Raw genomic sequence first — 24,269 nt, forward strand, 5'->3', positions numbered from 1 at the left:
GTGTGTTCTATTTTAATTACTCTGTTGGATTTTTAACAGCACCTCCTGGCATCATTATATTTTGGTGGCTTTAGGAATTACAACATACGTCTTAATTTGTAACATTCTACTTAGAGTTAATATTGTAACACTTGAAAAATATGTAAGAACCTTGAAACAGGATAGTGCCACTTACAACCATATTTTGTGCTGTGTTGACATATTCTCATATATCTACATAGTTACAAACTCCATAATACAATCTTAAAATTATTGCTTTTAAACCATCATTCTTTTATATTTACCTACGTATTTATTATTTCTTGTACTCTTTATTCTCTTTTGTAGATCAAGTTTCCATTCAGTGTTACTTCCTTTCAGGCTGAAGAACTCCCTTTAGCATTTCTTATACTGCACATTTGCGGACAACAATGTTTTTCCTTTCATTGAAATGAGTCTTTATTTTGTCTTTAGTATTGCAGGTACTTTGTACTAGATATAAAACTCAGGTTAACAGAATTTTTTTCTTTCAGTCTTTTAAAGATGTTATTCTGTCTTCCTGCTTCTATTGTTTCTGACAGAAAGGCAGCCAACATCTGTATTTTGTTTTTCCTCATATATGCTGGGTCATTTTTCCCTCTGCTTTCTTTCTTTCAAAATTTTCTTCTTTTATCAGTTTAACTGAGATGCACGCCTAGGAAAGTTGTTTCCTTTATTTTTCTTTTTTTTTTTTAACATTTATCTTTCTTGTTGTTTGTCAAGCTTCTAGGATGTGTAAGTTTATTTCCCTTAAATTGGGGGAAATTTGGCCATAACTTTAAAAAATTTTGTTTTTTTTCATTTTCTCACGTCTCCTTCTGAGACACCAATCACATATATGGAGCAGTTTGATACTGTCTCACAGATCATGGAGACTTTGTTCAGTTTTTTTTTTTTTTTTCTCACCTCTCTTTTCTCCATTCTTTGAAATGAATAATTTCTACTTATCTGTTATCAACTTCCCTGACTCTTTCTTCTGCCATTGCTAATCTGCTAAATTTTTCATCCAGCATTTAAAATTTTTCTTTAATTAAGATTTTAGTTTTTTAGAGCAGTTTAAGGTTCACACCAAAATTGAGGGAAAGGTACAGAGATTTCTCACATACCCCCTGCACCCATAGCACATGTACATAGCCTCCCATTATCAACATCCCCTCACCACCAGTGGTACATTTGTTACAACTGATGTTGAACCTACATTGACACGTCATAATCACCCAAAGTCCTGAGTTTACATAGGGTTCACTCTTCGTGTTGTACATTCTATGGATTTGGATCTAGTGCATTTTTTTTCATTTCTAAGTTTGTACTTCATCTTATAGAATTTCCATTTGATTACTTTTATATTTCATATTTTTTCTGCTGAGATTTTTCTCTGTATAGTCATTAGTACATTATTTTCTTTTTTCGCCCTTGGGTATAGTTACAATAGCTGCTCTAAAGTTCTTGTCTCCTAAATGCGACGTGTAGTTTATCTCAGGATTATTTCCTACTAACTGATTTTCTTTTTTTTCTCTATATGGGTTATATTTCCCTTTCGATCACTAGTAATTTTTAAGGATATGCTGGATTACTGAATATCTAGATGTTGTCAGATTCCTTCGGAGACTGTTGAGTTTTGTTCCAATCGGCAGTTCAATTACAGTAGGACCCCCTTATCCATGGTGTTTGCTCTCTGTGGTTTCAGTTACCCCAAGTCAACTGCAGTCTGAAAGTACTAAATGGAAAATTCCAGAAATAAACAATTCATAAGTTTTAAGTTGTACACTGTTCTGAGTAGCATTGTCTCACTCCATCCCACAGGGACATGAATCCTTCCTTTGACTGGAGTATCTATACTGTACACATTCCCTGCCTGTTAAGTCACCTAGTAGCTGTCTTGGTTTATCACACTGTTTCTCTGAGGGAGAGAGCGGAGAGGGGGGCTTCTCACCACATTCACATATGTGGTGTTTCTCACCACATTCAGATAACTTTTATTAAGTATGTTGTTACCATTGTTCTATTTTATTATTGTTGTTAATCTCTTACTGTGCCTAGTTTATAAACTAAACTTTATTATAGGTATGTTCATAGAGGAAAAAGCAGTGCCTACAGGGTTTGGTACTATCTGCAGATTCAGACATTGCTGGGGGTCTTGGAACATATTCCTCACAGATAAGGGGGGATTGCTGTACTGGCATATCAGATTTATTTGCCTTTCCAGGCGTGTTTTTAAGATCTCTTAGAGGGAGGAGGAAGAGTAGCCTTGTTTCTAAATCATGGAATTTCTGCGTTCTCTCTTGAGTGCCTAGGAAACCTCTTTATTCTTGCTCCTTAGAATCCTTTGTCTCTCAGTGACTGCTAGGGCTCTGATAAAGTCAGGGCTTCCTAGGCGTCATTTATTGTCAGGTTTTGTGAAGTCTTTCCCTGCGCATGGATAGCTTATCATTTGACCAATGACTAAATGAGACGCCTCCAAAGATTTTTGGTGCTCCTGCTCCTCACGGTTCCTTTCCCACAAATAACCCTGACCCACCCACTCCAGCCATGTCAGCAACCCAAACGTTAGGCGGATTCCCTATCTCAGTGAGACCATGGAGCCCCACTTGGGTTCTGTCTTCCATGCCTTGGTGTGAAGGTGTCTCCCAACCAGAAAAAGCAGGATAATCATGGGCCTGGTCAAGTGTGTTTTCACTCTCTCAGGAATTATAATCTTGTGCTGCCTGTTGCCTAATGTCTGAAAATAGTTGCCTCATATAATCTGTTTAGTATAATAGTTATTTAGGTTGGGAAGCCTGATGTGCTACTATCATAGTTAGAAGCAAAAGTCTTTCTACTTACTTTAAAAGACAAACTGAATGCAAAACACCTATTCAGCCCTGTGCCTCTGAGTCTGAAGGTGCTTTTTAAATTGCAAAATGAATGGCCAGTCTTCTTTTATGTTTATTTTATTTTTTTCTTCCTTTTAGTAAAAAACATAAATAAATAAGGGTCTTACACAATAAGCAGCTTTTGGCCAGGCAGTGTCACTCATGAATATGTCCCTTAGATACCCATGTACAAGACTAGCTCTTATGGAGCTTGCATTCTCATAAGAGAAACAGACATAAATAAAATACTCAGTATTTTATTGTATATACTGGGGGTGCCAAAAAAATGTATACCCATTTTAAGAGACGTTAACACTTTGGTCAATGTTGCTCAAGCAGTAGCTCTCCGTAATCAGAAGTGTCTGGATGCTGATGGTAACCACTTTGATCACCTCTTGTAATTGCAGAAGTCAAACGTGACTTGTATTCATCTTTTGTTATTGGTATATTTTCCTTTCTTAAAATGTGTGTACATTTTTTTGGCACCCTCTGCGCACACTGTGTGTGTGTGTGTGTGTGTGTGTGTGTGTGTGTGTGTGTTTGTGTATAAGATAGATATAGATATATAGATATAGACAGATACAGATATATAGATAACATATACATATTATAGATAGATAGATAGATAGATAGATAGATAGATAGATAGATAGATAGATAGATAGATAGATAGATAGATAGATAATTATGTACACTTGATCCTTGAACAAAAGAGGTTTGAACTGCATGGGTCAACTTGTACATGGGTTTTTAAAAATAAATACCTGTACTGGTTTTGATCTGCAGTTGGGAGTCCATGGATGTGGAGGGCCAACTGTATGAATTGACCTGTGCCATTTAATACAGGTGATTTTTGTATCCATTGGGCATCCTGGAACCAATCCCCTTTGGATGCCAAGTGTGGTTAAGTTGTTGAGGAGTCAAAAGTTATATTCAGATTTTTGACTGCATGGGGGGTTGGTTCTCCTAACCTCTGCATTGTTCAAGGGTCAACTGTATATTATAATATGTATAATATTAGTAATAGACGTATATAAATGTTTTTAGTTATAGCAAAAAGGAGGGACAACCATTTAGGGAACAGGGCCAGAGAAATTTGAAGAAAGCATGCTAGTTTTCAGGGATAATACCCAAAAAGTGGCCATGCCAGCTAAAGGACCAGGGCATATGAAGGACTAGTCCAGAGATTTGAGCGTCTTCACTATAGTTTGTAAGGGAGAATCCAAGTTAAACAAGAGGCGTTTTATTTTTAAAGTAATAGTAACGTCTTTTGTACCAGGCTTAAAGGATATTTTTAAAATGTTTGTTAAGGGATCAAATATATGGTGATGGAAGGAGAACTGACTCTGGGTGGTGAACACATAATGTGATATATAGATGATGTAATACAGAATTGTACACATGATACCTATGTAATTTTACTTATAATTGTCACTCTGATAAACTTTAATAAAAAAAAATAAATGATACAGAAGGAAAGCCTTACTTTAACATTACCTTACACATCTTCTAGAAATATGGCGGTGTGTCAGACTGCCTTGGGCAAGCTACTAAATCTCTCTGGACTCTCCAGTCAAATGGAGGCTAATACCTCCTTTACAGGGTTTCTGTGAGTTGTAAATATTGGCACACAGGTACTTGGAGCTGTGCTTGATGTGTAGTATGTTTTCATCATTAATTAGTAGAGCAGTTGGAAGCACTGGGCTGGTCAGTAACTGTGGCAAACCTGTGAGGGTGAGCTTAGGATCGCAATCCAGGAGCAGCCCCAAGAGATCCGTGTTCATAGGCCTGTTGCCCATAAACAGACTCACTCTCAAAAGGAGTTCAGCCAATCTGTAGTACACTTTTTTGTGTTCTGTATTTTTACAGATGTTGGGTATTATTTAGTCAAACCAAACAAGTCAGTTCCCACGAATTCTGGACAGTGGATTCGTTTTCATAATAAGAAGATACGATTAATATAACAACCCAGGAATTTGGGATTACTCAAATCCTGTCCAGATGAGCTCCCTCGCTCCACAGGTTTCTTGGGCACTCTTTACATAAACTCAAAGCTTTGTTACTGGCTTGGCCCCAAATACCCTTCATATGGGCCATGAGGCAGACAGTTCAAATCTCATTGATCCTTGGTGTGGATAGCCACAGTAGCAAGTACTGAGAGTTGTGCCCTGGAGGTGAAAGCAAACCTTTTCTGATAACATCACTTCTTTTCTCCCTGCGAGAAAGATGGTAGTATCATTGGAGAGAACCAAAGGCCTGGCTATTAAGCTATTTGAATTAACAAGAGAAATAAACCTGAGGAAACATTGACCTCTGTAGGAGGTGAAGCTCAAATCCTGTGGTTCCCTTCCCCTCCCAGTCTTTACCAGGTCTTTCCCTCCCTCTCTCCTGCAAGAAGACTGCTGCTGCTGTGTTAGACAGTTTCCACGACTTCCTTTGGAGCTGTGGTTCTAAGGGTGGGACTTTCCAAGTGGTTAAGAAGTCACAGCACCTGAGAGAGTGAGGTGAACTTTCCTCAGTGAGGTTTCTCCTCCAGCAGGGCTGTGTTTGGAACACCTGTTTTAGGGGTTTGTCCTTCTACCTGAGAAACATTTAGAATGGGAAATCCCAGAATACCATGCTCTCTAGTAAGCTCCTTCTGCTGTTTGCTACTTAGTGTGGTCTTTCCTCTAATATGAATGGTGCAATTCAAGATTTGGCCTTTGGATAAAACAGGAAGAACAGGTGTTTGGCTGCCAAGATTCCAGGACATCTGACTGCCGAAGCATACATAATGAAGTCCTCCATAACTCTATCCTAGCCCATTAGTTTTCCACTGGGGTCTGGGGACAGAGTATTACAGCTTCCTTTGTTCTCTCTGTAGGCTTTGGTTAGGTTAGGGCCGCTCAAGGAGGTTACCTGGCAGAATCCATCAAAATCACACAAAAGCAATCCCAATACACAGTGTGGGCCACAGCAGGCAGGTTGGCTTTTATGGAAAATTTAAACACATTACTGGAATACAAGCATTAACAGCCAAATTATGTATAGATTGTGATATTCAGATTCCTAAAATGGTAGGAATTGCTTGTAACTCTGAATCCATTTTCTTATAAAAAACACTTTTGAAAATGGTAGTTAAATCCCAGACTCATGTAATTCTAATATATCCCTTAAGGTAATGATATTATTAACTATAATACCACTTCAATGATACCGAATTCCATTTTTTAAATCAGGCTTATTTTGGTGAGAGAATTCATGTTGAGCTCCAATTTAAGATCCTAATATGTATTTCCCATGGGGCTGTAGGGTTTGGGTGGACCACAAGCACTGTTAGTCTAGTCTTAAGAAAGTGATTCACGGTTTTGTCAGTAAAAAATCCCACTCCCGACCCTGTCCCACTGTCCCTTACACTACATACCCACCACGCACTACCCCCAACACACACACATGCATGTGACACACACACAGATATCCTATTTATTAGAGTCTCTTTGGAAACATAGCAGTCATAAAATTAGTGAATTTTCTGCTCTCAGTTTACAAATGGTGGAGAAATAGGCAATTCCTGTTTTTGCTACAGTAGATAAGATTTGATTTTTCCCTCTCAGGTTAAATCTATGCACTTTTTTCCTTGTAAATGTTGATACACATACAGTGATTCAGTTCTTATATATTATGTACTTTACGTACTTTGTATGTCAAAGAGATGGCTGTAGGCTGACACTGTAACTCAAATATCATTGTAAAATACAGCCGAAAGCGGTCATTTTATCTTGGATTCATTTACATTTTGATCATGTAATTGTTGAAAATGTGTAATTTCTAAATTTATTGCATATTCAAAAGAAAACAGAGTTTAACTCTTCCAAATTGGCATAAGCTTCAGTGTGCCCAAGCAACTAACGTGTTTCTTGTCAGGAAACAGAGAAAAATCTATCAAAACGTTAAGCTTTGTGTTGGAAGGAAGAGACCCTTGTGGGTGATGTGTTTCATTTGAATTATTAATCATTCTGCTTCTCTTGGAAGAGTAAAGCAGGAACGAGGAAGGTGTTCCAAGCTAATGTCATATGTCTTTTCTTTCACTGAGTTACTTATTTAGACTAAGCAATAGGGAGACACTGGTGCTTCCAGCCATTTTTTAATGTTCAATAGCCTCAGGCTTTCCAAAATAAAGTCTGAAAAATCAAACCTTTAATCCCTTGCACAGTGTTAGTTACTATCTGGCATCCAATAAATATGTGTTGAAGATGCAATGAGGAAATACTACCAGGATTCTAAGCAGAAGGTACCTAAAAGTACTCTAACTACAATGTATATGTCATGACTTAATATTTGTGGCCGGCCAGGCATAGCTTAATGCATGCAGACCTTGATCTGGGTTACAAAATGTCATCCTTAAGATTGCTGGGCAAGATGTCAAGAATAAGAATGTCAAAAGATATTAGATGATAAAGATATAGAAATGGATTTGCTTGGCTGTATGAATCATCCCCCCACCCCCACCCCCATTCCCAGGAATAGGTCAAGTCTGTATTCTTTATGGGACAGCATTAACCAAGTCAAATCTCCTTCCAAGTGTGGGGTTTCTTTCTTTTTTCAACTTATTTACCTTTTGGAAACTGCATGGATTTGTACTGTCATTGCAAAACAATACTCAGCAGAAAAATCAGCGGTTTAAATATTTTAAACAGAGATAGGTCAAGCGCATGTTATGGAAACAACCACAGCATCAGAGTAAAACCTCAAGTGTGGATATGCTGTGTTCACCACTATACTCTTTCAATTCCAGGGAAGACCTCAAATTCCATTGGAGACTCCAACCTACAATGGGTAGCTATGGTGTTGCCGGCATTCTTTTCTTTTGTAATTGGGTTTGGTTTTGGAGCCTTATACTGGAAGGTAAGTGTTGCTATTTTTTTTTTCTTGATCAAAAACTTTCTGAACTTTATTTGTTCTTACTATATTTTATATACATGATTAACAAACTGCCCTTTTCTGAGAAAGGATCTTACCAAGGAAACAGTAAGATAAGTCCAATCTAGTCTCAACCAAATTTAAATCTTAGAAATGTTTCTCCCCATTACTTACTATACTTTGCAGACAACTTTTGTAGCTGACAATGCACACTTAAGAAATGGCAACTGGTTTTAATAGCTTGAACTAAATATAAAAGGGAAGAAAATATGCTGAAAATCTTATCATGTGCTTAAAGCCAAATAGAAGTGCCATTGGTGTTATATGCTATTTTGCATTTCTACCTTTTGTTCTCTTTTTATTGAAGCCTGTCTAAAATTTTAAAATGTGCTAAATCATTGTGACTCAGCTGTCTGAAATGTTTTCTGAATTTGAACCCTATTTAAATCTTTCAGTTTCTTTATTACATTTTTGCTTCCAACATCCTAAAATTATTGAGTCAATACTACCATGCATTTTTCATAATTTCTTATTGGAAAAATATTTTACATACTGCAATGTAAAGAAAATAGTTATTGGAGCTATTGACATAAAAGATGAAAGTGGAGACCATTTACCTCTTAAATGTTATACTATTTGTTGATATGTTTACAATATATGTCATTGTTCTTTTCCCAGAAGAAACAATCAAATCTTACAAGAGCAGTTGAAAATATACAGATTAATGAAGAGGATAATGAGATAAGGTATTTTGTTTTTACTAAATGTGTGCACAAGTAAGCCTGACATGGCCATTTCACATACCGTGCACATGCTTACAGCTTCTGTAAGAAGGTCTGCATGCTTGTAATGGCAGCTCCAACCAGTGTCTTCCAAATCTTCATCCACGTTTCTGACCTCTCACTCTCTTCAATTCTATATTTCCATTTACCTATAGAACACTTAGGTCACAACCCTTCTTAGGGTGTCAATAGTGGTCCTCTTTTCTTTCTTTTTTATGCTGTAAGAATCTTGCTCTGACTCCTGCTCAGTAGGAGCTCAGTAGGCATGTTTCCTTATTCTCCTCCTTTTCACGCTATTACCAAGACATACTGATTTCTCTCTCAAAGTCTCGTACAAGTTTCGCTCTTTCTTTGGCAATGCTGATTGTCTCCATCCACATCTTTGTTAAGTTTTGGCTGAGTTGCTACCACAGAATCTTTCTTTTCCTTAGTCTTCCTATACTCCACCTTTGTCTCCTTCTTCCTTAAACCCTGGTTCATAGTATCACTTCCTAGTCAAGATACTTTCTGTACTTTTTCTCTAATGTATTTAATAGATTTGACTTCACTCTAGCTTTCAGAGCCTTAACTTTTTCCAACCTGTGAAGTGTTTTCTCCAAAGCCAAATATAAACATTGTTTTAAGATACCATTCCATTTACTGTAGCTGACCCTGATTACATTTTTTTTTTTTAAATCTTACGCTATATTGCTCCAGTACTAATACTTTGATTTTATATTCAGTTGTAATTTTCATTTGGCATGTTACTTTCTCTCATATCATGCCTGTGTGTACATATTCACATATTAAGTGCATATAAGCATTGTTAGTATGTGTATATGCATATACAAAGAGAAGTTTAAAAACTACTTGGGGAAACTATGTTGAGGCAGATAAAGTCTTCTCTCTTCCTTATAGTAATACTTATGAAGATAAGCTTTCCACTCAATTTTGTAATCTTTCGCTACTGTTCCTACAGAAATAACTGCCTTTTAGAATGCCAGGATCATGATGCACTTCAGAATCTCTGTCCAAAGCATTTAATAAACATTTTTCTTGTTTTTCAGTATGTTGCAAGAAAAGGAGAGAGAGTTTCAAGAAGTGTAATTGTGGCTCATATTAACACTGTTACTTTCGTACATTGGTAAGTTTTTTAGAATTCAAGCTGAAAGATTTAACAAGACCTATACAGCATCTTAGATGCCAAAATGTAGAAACAAAATGTATTAAGGCTTCTATTAAGCTGATGTCAGTATGTTAACTGAAAAGCTGTTTCATAATTGAATTGTGCATTTCTGATTCATTGTGTGTTCTCAAGTTTTGAAAGACAAAGCAGTGTAGTCCTGATTAGTGGATTAATCTTTTCTGGGAGATATATAGAAAATTAACAGTTGAATAGTTACTGTTTTTGAGGCCAGAAAAGTAAGTTACACAAAGGGAATAGAGTAAATTAGGACTAAAATAAAAACATTATTAATAGAAGAATAAATAAAACCAGTTTTGATTAGGTGTGACTATTTACTATAAGATGACAGAAAAAGTGTTTCGTTTGTTAGATGCTGAAACAGGTGAAAACCAAAAACTTTTCCTTGTCATTTTACGAAAAAGGAGAAAAGGTCAAAATATCTTACAGTCGGAAGAGGGAAATTGTCAAGGCAAAGTGCCACCGGTCACATAACTGTTAGTCATTGTGCCTCATCACAGTCCAGAGCCCAGGACACACGGAATATAAACCAGTGACAGATACCTGTTGTGGTTGCGTGGCTGGGTGGAGAGTAAGAAGAGTAAGAAAACAAGGCCGGAAGGCACCGATGTTCATATCTCCTCCCCCAGCTCCCAAGCTCCAGATACTGTTGGGGGAGTACCTCGAATTGTACTAACCTGATCCAACGTCCATTCGTGCTCTTCTCACCTTCACTTCTGCTAACTGGCTGTTAATTTTGGTATGCCCATGGAATCCTGAACACATATATTGTAATATACGTGGAATACAAGAGTTGCTCACTCTCCTAACTCTTCAGTTCTCCCCTCCTGGTCAAAGGATTGCTTATGCTCCCAGATTATTACAGATGTGGACAGTGGTGATTTGGGCCTTTTCCTGACAGATTGCTGTCTTCCAGCTTTCACTTCTATCCCAAATTCAGACATTTATCTCTAGATTGAAACTTCCCCAGGTAAACTGGGTCCTAGAGCTCCTTGCCTCCTCCAGGAGCACTCACTTTTATAGTTATAGAACATTTTCAACAACCCCAAATAACATGATACAATAATAATTATGTCTCACATTTCTCTAACATTTTAACCCTGCTACTGCACAGACTTCCTTTTTACCGTTAAGTATGCTCTAGATCACTACCATGTTTCCCTGAAAATAAGACCTAACCAGAAAATAAGCCCTAGCATGATTTTTCAGGATGACATCCCCTGAACATAAGCCCTAACGCGTTTTCTTGAGCAAAAATTAATATAAGATCCGGTCTTATTTTCGGTGAAACACGGTATGTCCAAAGCTGAATCCTAGCTTCTCTCCAAGCTCATCTGTCCTATCAAATAATGTAAATGAACACACCCTTCATTGCAACCCTTTATGTTTTCTGGAGCTATATTTCCCACTCTGCAATCATTGTTTTTTCCTAGTATTTCTCTGCCCTCAACCCCAATGCAAGCCTCGCTGTATGTTCCCTGTCTGTCATTTCAGTTCCCTTAAGCCACACACCCAGAAATCACACATTAAATGGTTAATTAAGTCTTAAAGGCTCAAGTAATGTCCTCTGTTGTTTGGTTTTGAATTGCATAGCTGGGATCCTGCTTTGGCACACAGGTCTTTCATCATGTAGTTTTTAATTGTGACATTTGTCCTGTGACATTTGGAGGGTGGATTATGGTGAGAAAACTCAGGGCACTTGTTTAAGAGAAAAAGATGGCATTTTAAAGCAACTGTAGTCGAGCAACTTATGCAAATGTCTGCTAGTCAGGGAACATTCAAGGACAGGAACTGAGTCTGTCAAGTTCTTGCTGTATCTCCTCACAAGCCCTTCTCCTGTCACCTGTGTGGTGTAGGCTCTCAATAAAGGTTTGCTGAAGGAACAACTGAGTGAATGCAAAAACGCTAAGTGAAAGTTTAACCAAGTGGTAAGAAGATAGTTAGATCTGCTGTACATTATCATGCCTATCATTAATGGTGCTATATTGTGGACTTAAAGATGTGTTGAGGGCACCTCTCACATTAAATGGTCTTGCCTAAATTAAAAAAAATAATAATAATCTTTAAAAAAATGAAATACGGTTTTATTATTATCTTGTGTGTGCATGCGTGTGTTTAATTTGCTGATTTTGATCAATAGGACAGTCAAATGTGCACAGCAAGGGGGGTTACAGTCATGTGAGAGATGATTAATTAATTTTTCTTAAAATACAAAATATTATTTACAAATCAAAGTGCACAGTCAGGTTAAAAAGACGCCCTGAATTGTTTAGAAATAAACTCATTGCACATTGACTCGTCAGTGTAAAGTGGATGAAAAAGTGGCTTTCTCTTTCATGAAGTACCTTACCCATCGTCTCTGCAAAGTGTCCAAAGCACTGACTTCCCACATGAACGTGATCTCTCTTTATGGCCCTCTAACCATGTTTCATATTACATTTCATATGATATAATACTCACAAAATATTAATATATTAGTAGGACATGATAGTTACTTACAGAGATATTTTGTGTCCTCTTCTAAACCATAAATTCTTAGAGGGCAGGATTTGTTTCTGAATTTCATTTTGGAATTCCATCAACCTCGATAGCTTACACTTTGTGCATGTTAAGTGATGAATAAATATTTGTTGAATAAATGAATGGAGATGAATGAATGTCTCGGAGTATTGCAATAATGTGAGAATGAGATTTATGGAAATAAAAACAAAATAGACATGCATATGTATAAGTAAAGAAGTTGAATGCTGAAGATAGGAAAAAAGGAAGAAAAAGGAGCCAGCTCATTACAACGAATCTGCAGACCCCAAAGTTAAAATGTGTGTCATTTGTAATCATTTGTTGAGTACCCATTGTATAGAGTAAAGCCTTTTGATTGGCCTTGTACTAAAACAGAGATAAAACTTCCAAGAAACTTTAAGTATAATTTAGGGAAAAGGATGTGGGAGAGAAAGGTTTGGGAGAGCAGACTATGACGTGGTAGGAGAGGAAATCTGCCAAAAAATAAGAATAACAGTAGTAAAAACTACCAAGATAGAAATGAAATGTGGAGTTGTAATTATATATTTTAAAAATTAGACATGATTTGGATTATATTCATTTTCTTTTTAACAAGAAAGGGGAAAATACAGGAAATGACAGATTTATGGCAAGAATTTCTCCCTGAAATGGAAGTTTCACCAACTAAACCTAATTAAATTGGCAAATATTGGAACACTAGAATAGAAAACATGGAATCGTTAGTTCTCCAAAGAAAATAACCTGTAATTGGAAAATGAAGAGAAGGGGGTTTCATTTTAAATACAAGGAAAGAACATGGAAAAGAATATAAGGTAATGAACTAGAAACAAAAGAAATTGCCTCTAAGAGGACATATACTAAAGCTGTGGTTATCTGACATCAAACATGAACAATGAAAGTTAAAAAACCACTTGATCAACTAAGCTGATTCCAAATATCCATGTGTAGCATCCCACAAGAATTTTCATTTATTGGGTTGTGTGTAGCACAGTTCAGAGGAAAGAAATAAACTAGACTATATTATAGGAAAATGTTGCTCTTCATTCTTCCTACAAACTCTAGTAGGTACATTTTTACAGGCCAAGATTAATGGAACCTAGCTGTATCCTCCAAATGCTTATAGCCTATAAAAGGAAATAGGACCTATGCATAATACCCTGTTTTAAAAAGGAAGCTAGAAGTTTACAAAGTTGAAAAAGCAATGACAGGAGCTTACAAGGAGAATGCAATAAGAGGTCAAAGGCAAGGCCACTGCATATGGCTGTACAGGATGTGCCCACAACATAGCTCCAGATGTTGGAATAGATGGCATCCCTTGGAATGGTACCACATACTCCCATATCCAGTTGCCTTATTTGAAGGGAGAGCGAAATCACTAGCTACAGGAGAAAGACTTCATTGTGTAGGTGATGGAGGGGGCACTTGTACTGAGCTAGACGTTGGATGATTGGTACAATTTTATTAGCAGTAGGGAAGGGGTAACCCAGGTACTGCACGTGGCCTAAATTAAGCCAGGGAAGCCAAAAGTACTGATTGTGTCCCAGAGTCTATCTGTATAGTTGGACTCCAGTGGAGACCATACATTAAGAGTTAGTAAAGAGCTGAGAAGAAAAGGTGGTGATCACTTTGAAAGTATAGGACTTGCACTCTGTTGAGTCACAGAAGGAGCGGTTGGAGGGTTCAGAAAAGATGTGAGCGATACAATCAAAGCAGAGTTTTAGGAAAGTAATGAGATATCGGTGAGGCCAGATAAACAGGAGCGAGGAAGTAGATTCAGGAAGCCGAGGCCACGTAGGAGGCCAGTCTTTCAGACAGATAGATGTGAGAGAATAAGGACCCGATTAGGGTAAGGGCCACAGAAACAGCAAAGCATGGACCACTTTGGGGACACTGCAGTAAAAGAATCAACAAATGCTAGTTACTAATGGGATGTGAGGCTCGACATTGCAGGGAGTACTCGGGGATGATCTGGAGCCTTTGGGACCAACCAGATGGCCATGCCCTTAAAAGAAAATAGAAGGAGCTGTGAGTAAATATTGACCGGTGGCCAAATATGTTAAACTGGAATTCAGAGAACAGTGAGGGCTGCAAATAATAGATTTAGGAGTTGGGAATCATCTACAAAGAAATTTAATTGAGCCCTTGGTAGGACGGCATGCAGAGTCACCCAGAAGTCCCAGTTTGCAGTGTTTATTAACTTACCCTAGCATGGTGAGAGTAGAAAGTAATTTTTATTATATTGAGGCTGGTGGAGAGATTCATGAAAGAAACACAACCGAGAAGTTTCCTATAGATCTGAGCTAAGACAGAAAATAATAGACCCTAGAGGTAGAATACAGATGAGCGCTGGGTCAGGCGTGGTCATTTAGCACACAGGATGTGGGAATGATGAGTTACCAAATGGCAGGATCTGTGACTGTTTACTAGAGAGTTCTTAAGAATTTCAGGAGCTTTGGCGTTGTACTTTTGGAGCTCTCTTTCTGACACGTCATGAGAAAAGGATGAGACTCAGGTTCAAGCCTTGGCTCTGCAGTTTAAGCTCTAAGTTCCTGAATGACTGAGTTGTCTTTTAAGCCCTGGCTTTTCAAATATAATGAAAGGATTATTATTAGAATCCTGCTTATTTCATGAGGTTGTTGCCAAAATCCAGGGTATCATTATAAAAATTATAGTTTTGTCCGGTGGGAAAACAGTTGATAGCTTTCAAGTTTATTTTCTTTGCTAAATGACCCAGGGACAAAATCAGAAATAGATTTCTAATCTTGGTTTCCTACGTTTGATTAAATTTAGAATTTTAAATTATTCATAGGTTTTTTCTTTTTTAAATATATCCTTTTGCTTTTCTCTGATTCCCTTTTGCTTTTCTAACCAAGCTTTATTTTTAAAGTATCTGCTATGTATTTTGGATTTTTGAAGTTTTCTCTTAATGCCTCTACATTTTCCTTCAGGATTTAATTCTGCTTTCCTAAATGGAGGTTTTTTAGTTCCGAGAGTTCTCTGTTTGATAAGTTGTCATGTAAGATTGTTTTTAGTATGTTGTATTTAGAAAGACTAGAAAAAATACTGTACTTCTTATCACTCATACTACCGTATTTTATACATAACCTGTGTAGTGATCTCATTATATTTTAGAGACAGTGATCTGTGATTGTGGGATAAATAAGGACAAAGATAGAGAAAAAGTAGTGAGTAGGGAAGAAATGCAAAAATGCCATTTATAGGTGGGGATTGAAGATAGTATGAAGATACTGTCTACAATAGAAAATAGATAAGGAAATACAAATATTTCACTTGAAATTTGCAAAATCTGAAAGCTGAGTCCAAAGCTCTGTGCCTTAACACCAGCACAGAAGAACTGAAAGAAAGTCTGGCTTTCATGCTTAAACAAGTACAATAAGCTGTGCTAACGCCCAATGAACCTCCCGGAGGCTTTGTCAGGATGTGGTGCCAGGATTTGTCTTTCGTTTTTTGGCCAATGGTTTTGAATGACATCTTGCTGCTGCTATTTCCTCAGCTGGGAGAAGCACTTGCTAGAAGCTGGCTGGGCAATCCAGATACTAGCTCTGCTGAAGGGCCGGGAGGCTAGTTCTTGTTGGTAGCCTCTGACCAGCTTCTCCACCTGTCCCAGATATCTCTTTTATGTGGCTCCATCTCTCTCCACTTCTCCACTCTCTAGACACTGCCTTTGTGCTTCAAACTCTCTCCCCTCATGACCTGTCTGCTACCTTTCCTTAGCCTTGTTAGAGAAATTCAAGGTGACATAGGTTGATAACCCTCTGACCACAAATGGAGATAATCTGTGGTATGCTTGGGGATATGAAAGCCACAGGGTATTCATCCATTCTTAGGTTAAAAAAAAAAATATTGAGTGTGTATTTCATGCCAGGCACTGTTCTAAGTGTTGGAGTATGGTAGTAAGTAAAAAAAAAAATAGACAAAGCTCCATGTCCTCATGGAGCTTACATTCTAATGGGAGCAGACAGTCAAAAACAATAAGATCAGTTCAGATAATGTTCAGTGTAATCGGGGAGATCACAGAGAGCGACCAATCATTACATCTCAAAAAACATTTGTCAAGTTTTTTCAGGCTGTGTATGTAAAGCACATGTTGTAAGTTGGTTAGTGATTCTGTAGTCATATGAATTCAGCTGTTGAGAATGAAAAGAAGGCAGAAAGTATATACACCATAATCTCTCTTTTTGTCTTTCCTCTCTAGGCGGGTAACAGTTCATGTTTGCTTCATAAATGAAGCAGCTTTACACAAATTCATATTCTGTCTGAAGTGACAGACTGCGTCTTTATCTGTTCTTGCTACCCATGCCTCTACATGGATGATTCAGAAATTGGAACAAAGTGTTTTACTGTGAAACTGGCACTGAATTAATCATCTATAAAGAAGAACTTGCATGGAGCAGGACTCTATTTTAAGGACCTGGGGGACTTGTCGTCTCATTTAGAACCTGCAACTGATGTTGGGAGAGAAAGCACGTGTCCCAGACTGCACGCACCGTTTTGCATGCCTCCAGAGACATCTAATTGCTGAAAAGCCACATAGTTTTATTTTCAGTTACAACCTGCAGTTTGTAGTTATCTTGGTCTCTTCAAGTAGAATTCAGGCTGGATAGTCGAGGTAATAATTTTTCTCAAAGGGATCTAGAGAAATTTTAAAAACAGCAAACTCAATAGCCTCAGACACTGTACATAGAGAAAGCAGTGGGAAAAAGTAATTGGAGTAGGCGTGATGTCAGCCTTGTAGCCGCTGATTCATGATATGGATCTGATCTTGGTCTCTTCCTGACATAAATCGTGCTCACCCATATCTCCCTAGACAGATGGACATAGTGGGCTGGGTCTATCCACGCAGGGGAGCAAGTACTGAATTAGGACAGTGATGCCTTTGCAGAGGGGTGGCTCTCTGAGTCATCATGGGAAGAAGCTATGAACACTAAACCACAGGACAGGTGCCTAGGAGGACACTTGGCACCCCTGGTGAAGTCGGCCCTTTCCTTGGACCACTACAGAGTGTATAAATCGTGCTTGCAAAATATATTACAAAATGTTTATATTCTAAAACTATTATAAAGTTATGCAAAGGGATTTAGGAGAAACTGCTGAATGTATGAAGGTCCCATTTTCAGTTCCCACATGGGAGAGAGTAAAAATATGGCATTTAGTATCTAAGGTTAGAAAACCACACCCTCATGCTGATAAGGGTGCTGAAAACTAGGTTACTTGGCTTTTACAAGGATGCAAGGAATCAGGAAACTCTACATATTTATAGTATAATCACCATTATCTGTTTAAAGGATCCATTTATTTAAAAGCAGGCACTCTATATCCATTAAGGTTTATGAATTTTAAGAAAAAGAGAGCTTTATGTAGTTATGCATGTCAGTTTGCTATTTAAAATATATGACAGCGTTTGTCATGCTAAGAGTGAATTTGGCAGGAATTCGCAAGGTGGACATTGTGCTTTTTAAAACTAGAACTTGTAAGACATTATGTGAATTTCCAATGCCATATATATATATATATATATATATATATATATATATATATATATATATATGTCAAAGGAACATCTGATTAAAGTCAAAGAATGATTTCTTATGGCTTATTTTGATGAAGGTTCTTTTAGTAGATCATGAACATACACATAAAGGAATCCAAAGCTTTCCATTATAACTTAATCCTTATAATAACATTATTGCCCTGTACTACCACCCTGAGAGGACCATTTTCATTGTAGTGATACAAAAGGGCATGGAAAATTAACTGCTGGCTTTACTCTGATTTCAAAAGTCTAAGCATTTCTAGTGTAGTTGGATTTTAGCATATGCTCAAAGTTAATACAAATACAACTTCAATACGTGGCCTTTGCTCTTTTTTGTACCAAAGAGCTCAGATGATTTCTACGATCCCTTTTTTCTCTAAAGTGCTGTGGTTCTTCAAAGACTAGTCATTTCTGTAAGATACAACCCCAGTGTTTCGGGAAGCTGCATTAACTTATTGAGGCCCTCAGATAATCCATCCCATGGTACAATCGATTAGTAAGAAAACCAGAGATCAGTTTAATTGCTGAAAGGACCTGTCTCCGTCATGTGACATTGATTGTTTTGAGGAAAATAGACATAGATTAATTAATATGAGTTATGTGTATAGGGCATGAGTAGATTGAGAAGATTGATACTTAAGAGTCTGATTTGTTTCACCAATGGCTTTGATGTTCTTAGGTATGTGAACGTGCTGTTTAATGAGTTTCAGAGTACAATGAATGTACTTTTGTTCTCAAAGCTAGTAGCTGCATTTTAACATGCAAGGACATGGTCCTCATCAATAGAGATAAATAAACAAATTCAGCAAGTTATGAAATATGGCATGGTAGGTGAGGGGAGATGTATTCTGCCTAATTAAATGTATTGGTTCATTGAGAGTTACATGGATTACCAATTTTTAAAACTCTAAAGTTCCATAAAAATGCATGAACAACAGAAAAATGCTGAACATTATTTTGGATGCTAGCTTCTTGGGCATTAACTGTGTCATATCTGCTTTAAGACGAAGATATATATGTATATATATCTTTGCTTTATTTTATCTGATATTTTTATCCGATGTCTTCAAAATCAGTGTTTCAAAATTGCCTTTTAAAATGGTCTCAGAAGTCTGCAGATTCTAAATTATGCTGAAAGCTTTGCCCCTCTTTGGTAGAACCCCAGTCTATAAAGAAGCTGGCTCTGTGATAAACGGTTCCTCCTCGCTGGCATCAAAGTGTTCCTGGATTTTGTATTATAATAGAACATGCTTACCACACTGCCACTTTTTAATGAGTCAGAGACAAATTGGATTTTTTTAAAAATACAATAATAGAATAAGTACCCTGTCCTCTTAAAAAAGGATTATGTGAAAAGTGAAAATGTATGAAAAAGTTTGTGTCCATATCGAAGTATTTGTTTTTCGTAAGAAACACATTTCATTGAGTATGAAAGTACTTTGGAGAAACATTGTGGCATGTTTTTTAGAACTCGAATGCAATTGAAATCAAATGCACAAGAAACATCTAGTCAGAATTCATGGATTATTTCTTAATGTTTTTCTTCAGCTAAGTTTTGGCTTCAAAATATAATTCCAATTTAGGACTTTTAGCCATTCCATATCTATGTTTCTTTAATTAAAACATATTTTTCAAAAAGGCAGTTTGGCATAGCGGGATACACGTTGGGAAAAACTGTCAGGAGTCCCCACTCTGCCATTAACTGATATTGGTAACTTGCCTCCTGTCTTCGGGTCTCAATTTTTTTATTTATCTATATGATGAACTCGGAGGTCATACCTTAGGTATGAAACCTACTGATTTATGACTGACAAGATAAAATAGGGCTGAAACTATCCAATGCAAAACATCTAACTTTGATCTTTGTGAATAAACAATTTGAACATAAAAAGTCATTGCTGTTCTCGTTTGTAATGTAAATAGGATCCATTAGTAAATGTGAAATTCAGTCTCATTTTGGGTGAATTGGATAACCATTTCCACAAGAGGTGGTGTTTTCCTTTGCTTAAATAAACATTTTTGGATCACCTCTGAAGAATACTACTACTACATTTTGGTCAGAAAGAGATTCTCTAAGGTGTGTGTAACATTTGGAAGTGCACCAAATTAAGCATTTAAATGCTCTTGTTTTAGTAAAAGCTAAGAGCAGAAAATGTGAGATGCTCAAAGTTGTTTTTTTGAATGCCAAAAGATAATCTAGAATCCATTTAGAAACGGGTATTTCATAAAGTACATTTTAAATTGAAAAGTGGGATAAGAATTTTAAAGTAAGCCCACTTTTCTTTGAAACAATATCATATTGAAATTGGCATTGAAATGGAAATATTCAGATTGAAATTCTAACTAGTTCATGTGTGGTATCTGATCACACAATGTACAAGTATGGTTAGTGTTGCTGCTTTCCTTTGACAAGTCTGGAAATGCCTCTGTTTGTAAAGATAAAATAATAGTACTTTCATTTCCTAACAAGGTATTGTTTTAGACATAATCCATATTAAAATGGATATTCATGATCCAAAAATGTTTGCTAAGCATTGTAAATTTATTTGTAACCACCATGTCCAACTACATCCTGATGGTGTTTTTTTTAAAAAAAGATAATTGCTTAAACTAAAACCATAGTTATTTTCAGTTACTTGATTTCTGAGCTATAAGACTCACTGAATAAAAATTTTCAATCAAAATATCCTCTTCTCCTATGTTCTAAGGATTAATGTGAGACTATAGTGCCCTACTTGCCACTATTGTTTAAATCAATGGACTTGAAAAGTATTCAGATATTTAGATGGATGCACAGATATATTGCTCGTTCAGTCATAGATTGGAGTTTGCATATCGTATTGTAAATGTATGTCAACACTATTCTAAATAGTTTTATTATGACTGAAGTTTCATTAAATAAAAAAGGTTGTAAAATGTGATGTGTATGTGTATATACTGTATGTGTACTTTTTAAAATAGGTATATGTCCTGACCTTTTTTATACAGGTTTGAATTTGAAATTACATTATATATACATATACTTTATTGTTCTAAATAAAGAATTTTATGCACTCTCATAAATTTGCCCTGTCGTTTGGTATTTTAAGGTTACCACACATGTTCACAACATTTAAGCTAAAATCAATGTTTTCTATGGAAATTTTGTCATTAATCTAGATTCCATTGTCATATGCACAGAAGAGGATGAGAAATCCTTTTAATTCAATAAATATTGATTGGTCATTAACACTGGTAAGTTAATCAAGAAGGATAAAGTTGAATTCACATAGTTTGATCTCATGAGGTTTCTAACTTAGTTGTGGAGAAGCTATGAAAACCACGATAGTGGGCATAAAGCCACATTTAAGTAACTACCGCAGTAGTGTACAAAATTGAGATTGAGTTAATGTGCTTAGGGCATCCAGGAAGGGGAAACTGATGCACACTAGGGAAGATCATGGAGAAGTTGGTTTCTAGGCCAACAAAAGGATGAGATGACTTTTGAAAGAAAAGGAGAATTATGCCCAGTCGAAACAGCGTTCTCGAAAGCAGGAACTTACAAAATTTCTCAGCTTATTCCATCAACCAGTGTGTCCTGAGCATATAATGCATAATGAAATTTATAGAGATGAGACCGGAGCCTTGACTGCCACAACCAAGAGGGCAGAAATCATTCTTAGGGGGCATGGGATGCCATTTTGTGTTTCTGAGAGGGATGGCAAGATCATTACGCTCATGTGGCTTAGATAGTAAACAATCATCCTGCTTAACCCCTAGTTGGTGTTCGACTCTTGAGACCAAGTCCCTCAGTTTTATGACACCACACTTATTCACCCACTGTTTCTTTATACTTTCTTTTCTGACTGTCCCTCCTCTGCTCACCCTTTATATTACAAATTCCCACCAATATAAGTATAGACAACTATTATAGCCTCATAACTGATCACAGTCCTCCACTATTTAGCCCTCTTTCATCAGTTTCTCACATTAGAATGACTATATAGAGAGTGAATGGAGATATCTGATGATACATATTTGTCTCTAGTTAAAACACTTAATTGGTTTCTCAGTATTTTCAGGATACAACCCAAATTTCTCAACATGGCTTCCAAGGCCCTCCTCATTCCATCTCATAATTTTTGGGGGGATTGCTAATTGTTTTTCCCTTTAGCCATAAACAGCATGAGGGCTTTAACCAAGAATACTTACACTACTGCAATCTCAAATTTAATACAAATAATATGGTATGGAATTGAAATAAAATTTAACCAGAATGGGTACTACTATTGCAACTTTTTCTTGTAGACATTTTGAAATACAGTTGACTCGAATAACATGAGTTTGAACTGCATGGATCTACTTATACATGGATTTTTTTTTTCAATAAAGACACACTTAGCCCTCTGTATCCTGGGTATTGCATGCACAGATTCAATTAACCACAGACTGATTGAAAACACTATTTTCCATCCACAGTTGGGATTCAGTGGAGGCAGTGGTCCAACTGTATGCATTGTTCTGACCATTTTATACAAGGGACTTGAGCATCTGCAGATTGCGATATCTGGGAGTGATCCTGGAACCAATCCCTTGTGGATATTGAGAGACAATTGTCGTTAAGATTTTGGGAGTCAAAGTTATATGCAGATTTTTAACTGCATGAAGATCAGTGTCCCTCACCTCCAAGTTGTTCAAGGGTCAAATGTATATATCAAAGTAGACAGAGTAGTGTCATGAACCCCCATGTAAACACACCTCGCTTCGACTTTACTTAACGCCTGAATGATCCTGTTTTATCTAAGCCTCCCATCTATACCTGCTATCCATTCCCCTTTCATATTATTTTTAGGCAAATACCTAAAAATATTTGACCTGCAAATTTTTATATGTGTCTCTCTATAACTTTTAAAATATAACTACAATACCCTTGCAAACCTAAGTAAAATTAGCAATAATTCCTTAATATCAAAAGAGCCAGTAAGTATTCACATTTTAATTGTCTCACAACATCATTGTGCATTGCAGTATTGCAGTACAGTAGGGTATAAAATAAAGGTAAGTCTCCTTTCAACATTAAAGTTAGTTACCCTAGAGGCAAACAATGCTAACAATTTCTTAACCTCCAGATATTTTTTTTTTTACATGTGCAAATACAAACACACACAGGGTTCAAGAAAAATGTTTACACATTTTAAGAAAGGAAAACTGTATTAAAATTGTAATACTCAATATACACCCATAACACAAGATGAATACAAGTCACGTTTGACTTCTGCAATTACAAGAGGTGCTCATAGTGGGTACCATCAGCATCCAGACACTTCTGATTATGGTAAATTATTGCTTGAGCAACATTGACCAAATTGTCCACTTGTATACATATTTTTGGCACACCCAGTATATATATATATATATATATATATATATATATATATATATATATATATATATATATATATATATATATATATATATATATATATCACAAATAAAACTTTATCCACTGTACCATAACCACAAAATTACAGATGGACTTTGACATTGTAATATGTGTACCCTTTGGAATTCCAGTCCATACTTAGCAAAATTCAGTGTACTTTCAGAATTTTTCCTCCATCAATTTATTCAAATTATAATAACATGAGGCTCTCTTCTGAGAATACATCTGCCTCTTCAGCCCTCTCAGTTGGTGGCTGTTCTTCTGCCACAGCTGTCACTAGGTTTGAAGTAGGTTCTCTGTTCCTCATTACTGCTTCTGGGCTAGTTGTCTATCCTCCTTAAACCCTCCCAGATGTGAATCTCATGGTATTGGATTACATACCCACTGACACTCATTGTTACTTTCAGGTACTAACCTTCCCCTTCATCACTGTCACTCAATTCATTTGTACCATCTTCATTCTTGGGATTTTGATATAAATGATCCTTCCAACATCCTGTCCTTTCAGGTCCTTGAACTTCTCACCTAGTAAACCAGTCCTCAATACTCTAGCCACTCTGCTGATGGTCAGTCATCCTGTTGATTTTGTCATAGCCCTTAAGTACAACCCATCCATATTTCAGTTCCATGCATTCTACCTCTGACTCCCACTTTGTATCTTTCCAGGTTACTCTCTCATGGGCCTCAATTCCAACAATACTTTGACACACTGAGCCTGTCAATCTATTGATTCTACCATTTTCCACTAAACGTCAATCACTGATGTCCTCTCTGCTCTTTTCACACAGGTTAAAATCCATGGTGCAGCATTATAATCACTCTCTTGCAAATACCTCCTCCCTTGGTCCCTCTCACTTCCTAATATCGGCTTGATAAATGACAAGCCCTGCTCAAATCTAATTCCCCACTCACCCTTTCTATGCTTGCATGGCTAAACACAACTGGACCATAATACACCACCATGCCTATTGGTCTCTCTGTAAATTCCTTTCTATGAACTTCAAGTTGATCCCAATGCTGGAAACAATTCTATTTCCCG

General features: G+C 36.8%; 1 protein-coding gene across 2 annotated transcripts in view; it reads left to right on the forward strand.

Moving 5' to 3' along the window:
- Positions 1-20,726, forward strand: part of KITLG (KIT ligand) — a 50,384-nt gene extending 29,658 nt beyond the window's left edge. For both annotated transcript variants that reach the window (XM_019742153.2, XM_019742154.2), the window contains 4 exons: positions 7,645-7,754; positions 8,448-8,515; positions 9,598-9,674; positions 16,471-20,726. In XM_019742153.2, coding sequence (XP_019597712.2) covers positions 7,645-7,754; positions 8,448-8,515; positions 9,598-9,637 — 218 coding nt within the window. In that variant the 3' untranslated portion in view covers positions 9,638-9,674; positions 16,471-20,726. The remainder of the gene's footprint in view (positions 1-7,644; positions 7,755-8,447; positions 8,516-9,597; positions 9,675-16,470) is intronic.
- The last annotated feature ends 3,543 nt before the right edge of the window (positions 20,727-24,269 follow it).

The sequence above is a fragment of the Rhinolophus sinicus genome, linkage group LG02 (assembly GCF_036562045.2).
Source record: "Rhinolophus sinicus isolate RSC01 linkage group LG02, ASM3656204v1, whole genome shotgun sequence".
Lineage (NCBI taxonomy): Eukaryota > Metazoa > Chordata > Mammalia > Chiroptera > Rhinolophidae > Rhinolophus > Rhinolophus sinicus.